Below are 14,832 nucleotides of genomic sequence, written 5' to 3' on the forward strand. Positions count from 1 at the left end.
GTATTTATTTATTAGTATTAGTAATAAAAATTAAATTATTATTAGTAGGTACCGTACGGTACGTTACTTACTAATAATTAGTAGAATATGTGTGTGTATATATATATATATATATATATATATATATATATATATGACAAAATTAACATACAGTTCCAAGTTTTGTAATATCATCAGTAAATTTCAGTAAAGAATCTATAGATAATGTTTGCTTGTAGGATTATCTATAAAGTAAATACTGTTCGAACCTGAGAAACAGGTTTGAGTCAGAACAATTTGTTCCTCCCTATTGTTTCATATGTTGACTGACAACAATTGGTAAATCTTTCATCACCTTTTTAATTTTTCATGAACCTTCAAATATTTCTTAAAAGTTTTTTAAGTTATCTGCTAATGTGTGTTAAGTATGATAACATTAATGAAAGACAGGAGACAATAACTCCAAATAAATCAATCAAAAAAGTGGCACTTGAATGCTCAGTGGTTGAAAAAATAATTTTTTCTTCATACACAATACTTTTTTTTAACTTGAATACTATTTATTGTAGAAAAATCTATTGTGATATATTTTATGGACAGCTATGCACAGATAGCCCTTATGTTGCTTTTTGCAATATAGAAAAGTTTGAACAACTATTCATATTGTTTTTGAACTTTTAATTATATATTTTTAGGATGGTGAACCTGACAGTGATGATGAAGGTGGGTTTTTTTCCTTTTTTATGTTTAGTATTACTGTATTTGCCAATAGAACATGAACTAAAAAATTTTTTAATACAACGTACTTCACTGCTCGTAGCCAAAGTTTTTAGTGTACAAATATTTTGTAGCTTTATTACTTGTTTTTTTTCATATGTATATATGCTAAATGTACAAAATATTATGCTAAAATTGTTACACCTTTTAAAAATGAGATGTATAAAGAAAAGATCATAAATATATATTTTTTGTTAGAAATCTAACATTTTAGATTAAACATGGTTGAAATTACTTATTATAAAGACCTCTAACCCTTTCCCTGCAGCTGGGAATGGGCTAATATTAGAAAATGCTTCTTAATTGGCTTAACTGTTGTTGTTTCTAGTACAATTATGAATAATGTAAAAATGTAGGTTGTAACCTTTTACTTTGTTATGGTGGCCCGGCATGGCCAGGTGGTTAGGGCGCTCGACTGACAATCAGAGGGTCGCGGGTTCGAATCCCAGCAACACTAAACATGCTCGCCCTTTCAGCCGTGGGGGTGTTATAATGTGACGATCAATCCCACTATTCGTTGGTAAAAGAGTAGCCCAAGAGTTGGCGGTGGGTGGTGATGACTAGCTGCCTTCCCTCTAGTCTTACACTGCTAAATTAGGGACAGCTAGTGCAGATAGCCCTCGTGTAGCTTTGCGCGAAATTCAAAAACAAACAAACTTTGTTATGAAGAAAGAGCTTTTCACTGAAAATGTTAAAGTAAATCATCAATTGTTATTAGTTAAAATATTTAGCTTTGTTAATAGAAGAATAACTAAGGATTTGTATGCATAGCAAGTAATGTTCATGGTAGTTAACAAAATTTAAAGGATAACCTTTCTAATGTTTAGTTTGTAACTTAAAACAGGAATAAAAAAATTGCTATAAATTATTTTGCAGATTTACCAGACCTGGAATGAAAAGGGGGATCATCATCATCATAGAAATACATTTATAATTACCTAGATTCATTGCGGTATGCCATTTTTTTTTGTCATAATTTGTGTGGCTATCAAAAATCCTAAATTTCCACAATTTTCCAGGACTTTAATGTGAACATCGTGATTAGTCTTGTACAGCTCCATGTAATAATGACAATTAAGTCATTTTACACTAAAGACGAAGGTTAATTAAAGAACTTGTATACAGAGTAAATGTAATTAAACAGTTGTCAGGATTTGTAAGTAGATAATTACTTTTTGGAGTTGTTGATAATAATTTAAAATCTGAAACGTGCATTTGTTAAAAGTTAAACATAATTTTATAGACTTGTTTAAAATATGGAAAAAATATTTAGATTTGTGTGAATAATATTTTAGTGTCTACAAAAAAAATTACCCAATTAAAAAAATCTAACTTGACCTTTGTCTTGCTAACATTGCTTTGTTTGATATTGGTGGTTAGTAGTTTAGTCCTGGAACTTTGTGGAATGAGACAAGAAAAAATATTTTGTATTGAACTTACCAGAAAAAAAAAATGTGTAATGTATCATCAGGATTGTATGATAAATCTAAAGAACATATATTTTGTGTGAATGCTACCATCATCTTTCTCTGTAACCTTTAAAATTATTTTATTTAAGTAATCCATTTGCAAACGTAAATTTGAATGTTTTCTTTTATACAAACCCACGCAACTTCTTCAGAAATACTATCACACACATTCCTTGTGTGTGTCAAGTTTTGTATATAATGTTGAATGCTTTATCATTACATAAACAATTTGTAAAGAAATAAATTACTGAAACCATGCTTATTTTGCATGCAATAGTTTTGAGATCAATTTAAATAAGATAGCTAGCACGTAAAATGTTTGCTTAAAATTTGTTAATAAAAGTCCTTAATGAATCTTCTTCAGTGACTGTTGTGAGGTACTAATCATTTTAAAGTATTTTCACAATAAAAGAGAAAAAAAATATTCCAATCTGAGTGACAAAAGTATTTGATGGATTTTGAGTATCATCCAAAGTATTGCTTAATAAAAGCCAAAACAGGAGCACTTTACACACAGCCCAAAGTACAAAGGGAAAATTTTGTGATTACGAGAGAATGTATTGGTACAATAAATTGATGCAGATGCTAAAATACTGTGAAGTTTTTGTTACAAAGTTCCAACTCGTAAATACCATGTATTTTGAATAATTGGTCAACAGTGAAGAGGAAAATCTTGGTTAACTACAGTTTCTTACAAAGGAAAAATATAACTTCTATCCAAGTATTCTTAATTAAATATATTATTTAAACACTTTTGTTTCTAGTAGATGTTGAAAGGAAGAACTTTAAAATTTTTCATTACATTTTACTTTAAGGTATGAAATGGATAACAGACTTTAAATTCATTGATTATTTTTCGTGTTTGTTGAATATGTTTTTATATTGTTAATAAACTGTGTATCCACAAGCTTCTAAACTAATAGTAAATTCATAAGCTTGTATAATTAATGTCCTTCAAATACTCTTAATACTGGAATGCTGATTTTGATGATGAGACCTAATTTGTAACTTTTAAGTTAAAAATAGCTACAATTCAGGTTATGTATGAAATCCAAGCCAGTGCTCCACAGATTATTATAAGTCATGACAAATTTGCTAGAACTGTATGAATTTTATATGTAGTTTCTCTACATCTTTTGGTATGATACATAATAAAATTTGTTGAAACAACTAAATTTGAACAGTATTACATTAACTTTTTTTTGTAGTAGTAGTAAAGATCATCTGGATTGAAATAAAGCTCCAATTCATTAAAACTCTTTGCAAAGTTTTTCTTATTTAATAATTCTGACATTTGTTCAACATAAAAAAAAAACTAAATATCACCAATTTCACTGTAAATCAACCAAGTATTTCTCATTCCCAGTTATTTGCTGTTCCATTTATTACCCCAGCAGCAGTTACATTTTGCTAATACTTTGAAACTGTTTCTGAAATATCAGTTCAAACAATTATTTGTCTCAAAGTAAAATGAGCATTACTGAGGTTGTTTTGTCCCTAAAATACTCGTATTATTACAGATTAAGTTCACATTATACTTCATAATTATGCTGAAAGAAATATAATTTAGAAAAGTACATTTCAGTTCATACTGTTTTTGACCATCCAATAATTTCTCTATTATTGTAACATTCAAATATTACATAACTCAATCTATCAAACTGTATACTTCAAAGCTGTAAAATATTTTACTTTTTCAAAGTTCTGGTATGGAAAACCTCAAATTCAATTGAGGTATAAGTGAAATTCAACCACAGGTGTTACTTCTGTAATATCTATAGTCAAAGCACTTATTTACTGTTTCATGGGATAGTTGCATTATGTGTGGAGAACTACCTTGCAACTTTCTCATGGGGCTGCAATATTTCTCCTTTCTGGTACCCATTTTCTAATTGGTTGGCTAAAGAGTAAAGTTCTTTGGATTACAATTTTGGTGTTTTCATGATTTATTTCTGACCTCCTGCAAGAGAAGTTTTTGTGTCAAAGGAACAGAAGTGTGTTGTAAAAGTCTCATACATGTCTTTAATGTTCTCCTGATCATATAAGATTTAATTACTGGGTTTATTCAAATACTTTTTATAACTTGCAGTTGAATAGTTATACGCGTATTTTATTCAGTTTTACATTATAAAGCAATAGTTGTATCACTAAAGATAATAATCCATTCATCATCAGTTCTCCTCTAAATAAAGTATTTTATTTTACTTAGATGTAAAGACTAATATTTTTCAATCCACCTGTTACAAATTGCTATATTAGATTGGTCCTTCCACATATTACACCTTTGAACTTCCAGTTTTTGTGGAGATCAAACATCTATGTACTACGTTTAACCCTGAGATTACCACATTATTTTCCAAAAATAGTCACATCTATTAGGAAGTTTAGTTTGTGCTGAACATCTTGTCATCCTTATGAATGTTTACAAAAATCTTTTCACACCTTTTATTTATTCTTTCATCCCCAGTTATACCTTGCATTATTTTTTTGATGATTCATTCAGTCTGAAATAAAGTGGCAATGTAAAAATATATGTTCCTTTGCTAGTCTGCTTTTCAAAATGGCTGCAGTTCTAATCCTGGACTAGTTTCTTGGAAACTGGTGAGACAGTGATATTTTAACTATTCCCTAGTTTCTTAAGGTTTACCCAGGCAAAAGAATTTTCTCTCAAAGATTAAGTATTGAAAGTTAAATTCAAGAAAAGTTTGACCTGCTTCCATTTATCTACCACTGGTATTTTTTCTATTGTTCTTCTTATTATTATTTACAGCCATGTTGATCTTCTTAGAATTCATGGTAACTTTGTTGAGCTGTAATGTTTGATCTAGAGAAATATGTTAAATTTGAATGGAAAAATTGGTATAACCAAGTAAGATGTTGGAAACAAAGATGTAAAGATTTAACATTTTTTTCCAGTGGCATCATCAAGTGATAAAAGTACAAACACTAAAACTAAAAAACATGTCAAACTACAAATGTATACTGATATTTCAGTTTGTTTATTTAGGAATGATATCTGTGCATAGATTGAAAAAAGTGATTTTAGATTTGTTCCTCTTTTCTATAGAATTTCTTAATGACTGTGTGCTATAAATGTATATGGTTGTCTTTTTGTGAGACCTTCTCTAAAACTTCAGATATCATTGGTACTGTTACCTGCTCAACTATAATTCTGAATTTTTCCCTATCTTATGTTACTAAAAGCTTATTTTTTTGGTATGTAATACCATACATTTACTTTGTGTTCATTTATCATCATCTCTAGACTTCGTAACATTCACACAGATTTCTCTCAGTGGATCAGCCAAACTGCATACAGCAGTCTTGAAATAGTCAAATGGTACACATTATTTTCTGTTTGGTATTTCATATAGATGAACATTTATTCCACATTTTGTGAAACTTACATTGTAATAAAAACTGGTACCAGTGTGTGTATAAAAGCATTCCAAATTCGACTTGTCATTTGCAAGTTATGTGAATTCTTTTGTTTGTTTTTTTTAAGAGGTTAGAAAGTACAGATTGTGAACATTAAAGATGGTAATACTTGTAATAAAAATCCAGTGTAGTGAAAATGGACAATTTTGTTTGTACCTGCAGTTATCTTACTTACTGGAAATTACATTAAAAAAAAGATTGAGCACATGTATATAATATCTAACCCAAAAATTATCTATTCATTTAGCATAGTTTCTATTACTGTAATAATACTTCAGTATTCATAGACTGAAGTATTTTTCCCAAACCTCTGGCTGGCCGATGTAGTTATACATTTCACCCTTCCATAAGTACTTTAAAATATATCCAAACAAGTTTTTTCTAAATTTATACAGGTAGTAAGGTCAAAAGGTGGTAAACATTTTACTTGGGTTAATGTTTCATATGACAGTATCTGGAAACTGTCACTTTGACCCCGAATCCGACCCCCCCCCCCCTGCACTTTCATACAAATTTATGAATTAAAGTTTTTCTACCCTGTAAATATTACTCGGAATAATCGGTGACACGTAGAGCATTGAATTCTGGTATACAACAAGATGATTTATTAAGATCTAGTATACACATATAAGTCTTGTTAATATTTTAACTACACGGGGAGTTAATTTTAAATTCTTTAACTTAAGACTTCAGATAAGTAATGACATTCAAATTAAGTTATTGCATAAAACAGATCTGGAAAGCAGTGCGTTATCATCATCACACAAGTTAATGCAAAATGCTTCTCTAAATAATATTTTCTGATAACTTTAACTACAGTTAGTCTTCATTCAAGCATCTTGCTTTGGTCCATTCAACACTGTTCAAGACATTATATATAAATACCAAAATATAAAAGTCTTAGAAACACTTGCGGTGAACAATACTTGGTCCAGATTCATCATACTCCTGTTTGGAAATCCACATTTGCTGGAAAGTGGATAAAGAAGCTAGGATGGAACCTCCAATCCAAACAGAGTACTTCCTTTCTGGGGGAGCAATGATCTTAATTTTCATTGTACTAGGTGCTAAAGCAGTAATTTCTTTCTGCATCCTATCTGCAATCCCAGGAAACATAGTACTACCTCCTGAAAGAACAGTATTTGCATACAAGTCCTTACGGATATCAACATCACACTTCATGATCGAATTGAAAGTAGTTTCATGAATACCACAAGACTCCATGCCAAGGAAAGAAGGCTGGAATGTTGCTTCTGGACAACGGAATCTTTCATTCCCAATGGTGATTACCTGACCATCAGGAAGTTCATAAGACTTTTCCAGAGATGATGAATTAGCAGCAGTGCCCATTTCCTGTTCGAAATCTAGAGCTACATAACACAATTTTTCCTTGATATCACGCACAATTTCACGCTCAGCTGTCAAGAAACAAAAAACAGATATAAAATAAGTAAAAAACAAATCTAGTATTTAATTTTAAAGTTTAAGTCTCATGTGTTATTGTAAACATTTAACCATAAATTCAAAATAATTAATACCTGTAGTTGTGAAACTGTAGCCACGTTCTGTTAAGATTTTCATGAGATAGTCAGTCAGGTCACGTCCAGCCAAATCCAACCTCAGTATAGCATGTGGCAAAGCATAACCCTCATAGATTGGTACAGTGTGAGAAACACCATCACCACTGTCCATCACAATACCTGTAGTACGACCAGAAGCATAAAGTGACAGAACAGCCTGGATTGCTACATACATGGCTGGGGTGTTGAAGGTCTCAAACATAATCTGTGAAAAAAATAGAGTTGAATGATCTATGTACAGGAAAGCTAAGTTTAGTATATCAATTATCCTTCACTTAGCAGTTATCTTTTCACCACTATTGTCTTATTATGCACAATATAAAGTTACCAAATTGTAAAAACAGTTTCAATATATCTAACAGCTTTAGGTTTTTCAAGAATTGTTAGAAAGTGAAACTAAACTTTTAAGAGTGCTACCCGAAAAGGTTTAATAAAATCAATGTTGCACAACAGTTTAGAAAGTTATGCAAATTCAAAACCCACACAGGCCATTGTTAACACACCACATTTATGTGCATTTTCAATAACTTATCCAAAATAAATACCTGTGTCATTTTTTCCCTGTTCGCCTTAGGGTTAAGAGGAGCCTCAGTCAACAGCACAGGGTGTTCTTCTGGAGCAACACGCAGCTCATTGTAGAAGGTATGATGCCAAATCTTTTCCATGTCATCCCAGTTGGTTACAATACCATGTTCTATTGGGTACTTCAATGTAAGGATGCCACGTTTACTCTGGGCTTCATCACCTACATAACTATCTTTCTGGCCCATGCCAACCATCACACCCTAAATAAAAATGAAACTTTAATTGTACAAATAAATTCATTTCCTTCAAATGTCTTCACATCTGGAATACCACCTGCACTTAGAATAACAAACAATTAAATCACTAAAAACTACAAGAAAATGTAACATTGTGTCACCTTTACCATAATTTATTCAGAATGATTTGTTATAATCAAATAGTCTATTACATGTACATTAAACACTGAGCTATGAAAAACTCCAATGGAACTAAAACAATTAATCCTTCCAATACTGTGGAATTCAGCTTAATAGACTTGTCTAGATTGAAGCCAGCTAAACTAGATAAATATGAAATCTGAGTAAATAAGAATTTAAAAGGTCTTTTTCGATGACTAGGAACCAACTTTGAGACTAATAATGGTTGGTGACGGATTGAATGGGTAATGAAGAAAAACTTTAATACAAGTTTAACATAACAGCAAATGTACAACGTTTTGTCATCATCAAGCCGTCTCCAACCATTATTTAAAGGTCTTTTGTTGTCATTAGAAAATATTTAGGACTAATCATAATTTTACATGCAACTTCCACAAACATTACTAAGTTACTTATGATAAATTTCAAAGCAATGGAAAATTAAGAGATATGAAATAAATGACTAACTTACTGTTAACGTGTAATGAATAGAATGTTTAAAATACAGCTAAATATTAAAATGTTTAACCCAACAGTCATGCACTTAACCCTTCTAATATGGGTAGGTAGATTCTGCCCAGCCATATTCCCAAAAGCAACCATAATACAGTTATACTATAACTTGTTAAAATGTATACACATCTTCATGAAATTTTCCAAATTATCAGTAAACATTACAAGGCATTTGTACACGGAGCATCAGATTTTATTAAGCTTTCAAATGGTTATTCACATATCATAGACAGAAGTAGGTGTATATAAGCATTTCCCAAAATGGAAAGAGGTGGGCGGGTCCACTGTGATTCCCTAAATGTAGCGATATCTCAGCAAATAGAAAAGATAGAAAGTTCTTATTTTATATTCTAACTTGTCAACATAGTAATTTGAGTTTCTAATTGGTAAGAAACTACAGACTTTGTATTTGGATATTACAAATATTCTGAACCAATGCTGCATTCAACATACCATGTAACATACAGAAATCGATATTTAGGAGTTTTTTTTTTAATATTTACTTTTAAATTAAAAAAATTGACTAATGTATAATACTAAAATTTGAATTATAATCTACAGTTCGATACCAAACTTAGACCTAAATTCATGAAATAGTTCAATAAAATTTTTAATGCGAGTCAACAAACATGATGACCTAGCCTTTGACCCATCTCAGGGTTAACAGTTGGAGCTCAAACATGAGCAACAATAAGCTACTTTTTATTTAGCCCCAGAAAAGAAAACTAATCAATACTATTACAAGTAAACCTCCTGCAAGGAAAGAATTATAATATAGCTTTGTGCCTTGTCACTAAACAATATACCATTTAAGCATTATCTAACAATGTTTAGGGAGGAGCCTACTGAACTGAATAAATAATTAAAAATACAATAAACAGCTTCTTTTAGAGTATGCAAGTTGATATTTTAATAATTACAACATTTTTATCCATAGTATTGAATCAATGTAACACTTACCTGATGATGATAATACTATGGGTCAAAACATTGTAATTAATAAGATAAGAATCTGACTACTGTGAAAGTTACTATTGTTTTATTTCAAATCATTTTACTTTTTTAACTCCTATTTAATTGCAATATTTGAGATCTAATGAAAAAAAAAAAAGGAGGAGAAACTGAAGTTAAGAATTCAAATTCTTGAACAAGTTCAAAGATCACATAAAATGCTGAATTAAAAAGGTCATTTAGTTTTTACTAGTATCTTTTCATATGCAATTATGGACAAGGAATACAAAACCTTTCCCTTCAATTTATGAATTGAAACATGAACTGCTTTAAAAATAACATGCAAATGTGTAATCCTTGAAAGTAACTGAAATTAATATTTCATAATGAATCAGGCTAAAGCATAGTAATGGTGAAGTCTCAAGTCAAGCTTTTATTCTCTAGCTTGAAAAGTGTACACAATACAAGTAAAATTACAAGGATGAATATGTGCTAACAGCAAGCCCTAAGTGTATTTTAAAATGTCAATCTTTATATTTAGCAAAACAAAAACCTATCGAGTTTAACTCAATGGGCTCAGTTTACTAAACATTTAAAAGAATTTTCCATGCTAAATGTTTGTTTTACTGAAATATACTTAGTTACAAACTGTTTCTTCAATAAACATTTCACACTATTCAAAGATATGAACTGTAATTATTATATACATTTCTTGTAAATGTGAGATTGTATTTCTTCTAAAGATTTGTTCAAATATGAGATGCCTTTACTGAATCAGTCCGAGTGAAAGGCAATTTTCATGCTAAGGATAAAAATACTTTATGGTTTTCGTATTTCATTTGCATAACCTATAGAAATTCCTAAAATGAATACAAAAGTTTTTTCTGAAAAAGTTTTTATTTGCTATTCTAACACTAATTGTAGTGAAATTAGTTTCCAATAAAAGTTGAAGAATAAAATAAAATGAACAATACCTTTTTCTTCTTCAAATGCAACATTGAGAGATTTCCAATTTTCTTATGTTCACAATTAAACTGTTAACCTTTTAAAGCAATAAATCACAGTAAGAGTCCATTACAGCTCTCAAGCATCTGTCAAATGACCCTCACCACATCTTTGAGAGTGCAAATCATAATTGTGCCGAGTCTCACTTTTTCCACCAAGTGTGTTGATCAAATAAAAATTCATGTAGCTTTAAAATATGCATTTTATAACATAAGCAATAATCAGGCACTGGAATACAATGATATAATTTATCTAATTATCCTTACACTATTGGAGCAAAGAACTACAATCACCAAAACCAAATACTTCCACTAACTATTTATTGGGAAATCTAATCAACTACTCTAAGATTTCTATAGAAAAGTAAATGGTCTTTCTATTAGTTATAAACATGTCCAGCTTTATATGGATTATTAACAAGTATAAAAAGACAAAGAGAGGGGGGGGGGCTCTGGTGGTTTTGACAAATATACTGATATCTCAGCAAATTAAGAAGGAAGTTCAAGTTTTTGCTTGTAATTATGTACAGTTTGTTTCTATTTAGTTATAGTAATTCAAATCTGTATCAGGGAAGATATAACATCTATAAGGGAGAATTCAGAGTAGACAAGTCACGTGACACCAAGAAGTGAAAACTGAATTTTTCTTTTAACATTTCCTTTTAAAATTAAGAAAAAGTTATATAATGCAAAAATTAGAAATAAAGTAGGAGCTTAGTACTATTTTTTTAAACTAAAATGTTCAAGCTGTGGGATACAATAAACTAATTGTAATCACTACTGAAAAGATATAATACTCCATTAGTGGTATACCAAAGGTATAAATAATCAATGTAACATGGTTCAGTGTTATTTGTTCATTCAAAACAAAACAATTTACTTACTTTCTGAGAAGTCACAAATAAATGCAAGTTATACATTCAAAAATATAATAAGTCACCCACAAATAACAGACAATAATACTGATCTTTAGAAAACCAGTGAAATTCTAATGTTTATGCATTTTGTTACAGTCAGGCAATTTATTTACTGCTCTTACTAATGAAGAAACTCCAATAAAAGTTTAAATTATCACTGAAGAAAATAAGACATGAAATTGTTAAACTAAAATTACTTTTTTCTTACAGTTATTGTAAATTCTAAGTATTATTATTATTATTATTATTATTATGTGACTTAAGCAAGACTGAACAAGAACTTCAAGTTGTAAAATCTCTTATGTGTTAAAATACACTGGCAAGTTACTCCTAGCTGAATATTGGTTTTTATGACTTTGCATGCTCCATATACAAACAATAAATTAGTTATATTCATATAGACTTATTTTTAGTTGTGATCTATGTCGATATCTTGTTCTGATCGAAAGTTTATGATAATTACAGAAACATCTTTTTCATGTTCAAACTTACCTGATGTCTTGGGCGACCAACAATAGATGGGAAAACAGCACGAGGGGCATCATCTCCTGCAAAACCCGCTTTACACATTCCAGATCCATTATCTACTACAAGGGCTGCAATATCGTCGTCACACATGTTTCTTTTGAAAAAAATTTTTTTTATTTTTCATTTGAACACATTCAAAACTATTATAATAGCTTTGTCCTCAAAACAATAACTGATAGAACTTTATTTCTAAGTTACAAATAAAACTGAGCTGTGAATCAAGGAATTAAAAAACACTGGGTTAGAAAGTAAAAGCAAAGCTATCAAGGTTACATTTGAACCTAATTCTTTGATCCAATATATATCATAACTATGTTGTACTAAGAAACTTCTGCAGGAATAATATTCTCCAAAACTAGTCATCCCAACCATAGTTTCTTTTAAATTACTTTCCTTCTTATTTGCAACAGAGATTTTTGATTCATAAAAACAGTTCCATAAAAAAAAAAAAAGCTTTCTCAATACATTTCAAAACCAGTTTTCTTTATAGAGAAGACATTTTACACACCAATGTACTCAAAATCCTGTGTAGGAATAAGTACAGATAAACTTATACATGCATATTAAAGGGTATTAAATCAAAATGTTTACATCTACATTATCTCAATAAATTAATCTGTCCAAAACAAAAAACATTATATTTGAAATTCATACAGTAAATATAACATCCTAATTGAAACAAATTCAATCAATATCTGCCATTTTAGAATTTCATTTATTTACCAACAAACTAAGTTTTAATACTATTTTAAAATGTTACAAAAATGAGTAAAATTCAAAACGTGAATAGTAGCAAAATAAATACAAACATTAATTCATAAAAAGACATTTATTAGTTTCAGCTATTTAACAAAACATGTCAGGTTTTATTTTCCCCCAAAATGGGTCAACTTCAAAGCTCATCTAGGTTAGTCTTACTACACCCCCCCACCCCACACACACACACATCCATTATTAAACTACTGTTAAAACCCTGATTACAACATTAAAATTGAGGCCACAAACTAATTACCTACATCATACCACCACTACCACAATTATATAAAATAACCTACATCTAATGAGTATAAAAATTAGGGGGCAGTGTGCGTGTGTGTTATGGGGAAGGGGGGTTGCTGGGGCTAAAGGTACTAAAATGTGCCTCAACCTCTCCTACACTCAACAATAAGTGCTTACTGTTAAAGTTGCTTCACTTCCTAAATACTACAGTACTGTGTGCCCACAAGAATTAGGTTGCAGTCTCCTCAATTATTTGTCTAAACTACCTCAGTCCCCTAACCAAGAAGAGGCTAGCACTGCTTCTATACTATAATACTAATAGTGTAAGGATTCAATAATTATACACTACAAATAACTATCAAAATACACAATGGTAGGTATGATGAAAGCTTCTCCCATTTTATATTGTTCATTAAGTTAGGTTTAGCTTAGGTTTGAAAAAATTGTACAAATGCAGTTTGTTAAACTTAATTAACTATACAAATTATTTACAGTAATTTAACATTTGATAATTAGTCTGCTTTATCCTTAAACTGTATTATCCTACAAACATGTTAAACTTACTAGCCCTAACACTGACACTGAAAATTACTTGAGGAATAGGCCTAACATTATGCCTTCTTAATTAATCAATGTATTATGAAGCACTACTTTGATAATAAGCCTGTAAATTATAAATTTATTGTCATTAACACAGTAGTTATTTTATAACTGATATTCATAAACCCAATGATTTTACAGTTAAACCTTTCAGTTTCAGGTTACATCAGCATGTAAAAACTTACAAATCAAGGAACAATTGTTTTACATCAAATTAGCATATATTAAACTTAGATGTATTTATTTAAGCAGAAAATCAATATCAAAAACTATAATACTGATATTATGTTACACATTTATAGGAGAATTTATTATATTTTAATTTCCATACTGAAAAAGTTCTCTGCAATGTTTATTTCAGCCTAAAAACTTTTAATCATTCAATGGATAGAACCTCCAATTCTAAATGTTCCCTTAATCATTTAATGTTTATTTTCCTATTACTTTCTTCTTTTTTTCATGGTTGTTTTCAATAATTAATACGAGTTTAGTATCTCATGGGTTTGTGTTTTACTTTTAGTGGAACGCTCCTGAAGAAGCTGTAAACTTTAATAAAGCGAAACGTAGTGTCTAATTAAATAAAATTAAAATCAACAATTTGGTGTTATAACTTACATAAGGTCGTTTATTTCTAGTATTAAATGAAGTTAAGACTCTGCAGTCTGAAATAAATATTAATTGGCCTAACTACTGGTTGTGGGCGGTAGCAACACTAAGTAACATTAACACTAACAATATGACATAATAACACTACTAACAATACAATTACAGTTTCTAGTTAGTATTATCAACTTAACTCTTAAGACAACCTATATTGAAGTTAACACCTTCGAATATTAATAATGACACTAGTAAAAGCATTATTACTTAGTAAAAACTACAGTACAAATTCCACAAGTCTAGGCTACAATATTATTTCTAAATTCCAAACTCCAATTTGTTATTTTGGATTAAAAAAAACTTACGAGAATTCCGTCCAATCTTAGCAGTGTAAACGAATATTTACTGATTAACTAAACTCAAACCACCTACAATTAAAGCTAATATTATTTTATAATATCGTACCGGAAAGGCGTCAAGTCAGAGAAGTTTTACCTTTTATGGTATAGTAGTACAAACTATCGAATTGCTTTCTG

The 14,832-nt window shown here is 30.0% G+C and overlaps 2 protein-coding genes across 3 annotated transcripts in view; one reads left to right on the forward strand and one right to left on the reverse strand.

The window, feature by feature from the left end:
* The window catches only part of LOC106458472 (prostaglandin E synthase 3-like), a 24,013-nt gene extending 20,529 nt beyond the window's left edge, over positions 1-3,484 (forward strand). Inside the window, exons 7-8 of the mRNA XM_013917992.2 lie at positions 675-702; positions 1,633-3,484. Coding sequence (XP_013773446.1) covers positions 675-702; positions 1,633-1,652 — 48 coding nt within the window. The 3' untranslated portion in view covers positions 1,653-3,484. The remainder of the gene's footprint in view (positions 1-674; positions 703-1,632) is intronic.
* A 2,756-nt stretch (positions 3,485-6,240) lies between these two features.
* On the reverse strand, positions 6,241-14,832 carry LOC106458470 (actin, cytoplasmic 1). 2 transcript variants are annotated; one of them, XM_013917990.2, is made up of 5 exons: positions 14,762-14,832; positions 12,062-12,191; positions 7,789-8,028; positions 7,202-7,448; positions 6,241-7,081 (listed from the first exon to the last, which is right to left on the reverse strand). In XM_013917990.2, the coding sequence occupies exons 2-5, from the start codon at positions 12,185-12,187 to the stop codon at positions 6,564-6,566; spliced, it is 1,131 nt and encodes a 376-aa protein (XP_013773444.1). In that variant the 5' UTR covers positions 12,188-12,191; positions 14,762-14,832; the 3' UTR covers positions 6,241-6,563. The 2 variants fall into 2 exon arrangements, with proteins under 2 accessions (XP_013773444.1, XP_013773443.1); XM_013917989.2 differs by having other exon boundaries at positions 6,246-7,081; positions 14,662-14,815.

Source organism: Limulus polyphemus, unplaced genomic scaffold (assembly GCF_000517525.1).
Source record: "Limulus polyphemus unplaced genomic scaffold, Limulus_polyphemus-2.1.2 Scaffold467, whole genome shotgun sequence".
Lineage (NCBI taxonomy): Eukaryota > Metazoa > Arthropoda > Merostomata > Xiphosura > Limulidae > Limulus > Limulus polyphemus.

Bases quoted from the DNA above. Each gene is read 5' to 3' on its own strand.
- LOC106458470 (XM_013917990.2), bottom strand. From the start codon at position 12,187: ATGTGTGACGACGATATTGCAGCCCTTGTAGTAGATAATGGATCTGGA. The intron at 8,029-12,061 runs GTAAGTTTGAAC...ATTTTTATTTAG, and splicing joins TTGGTCGCCCAAGACATCAG to GGTGTGATGGTTGGCATGGG. The intron at 7,449-7,788 runs GTATTTATTTTG...TTTTTTTCACAG, and splicing joins ACAGGGAAAAAATGACACAG to ATTATGTTTGAGACCTTCAA.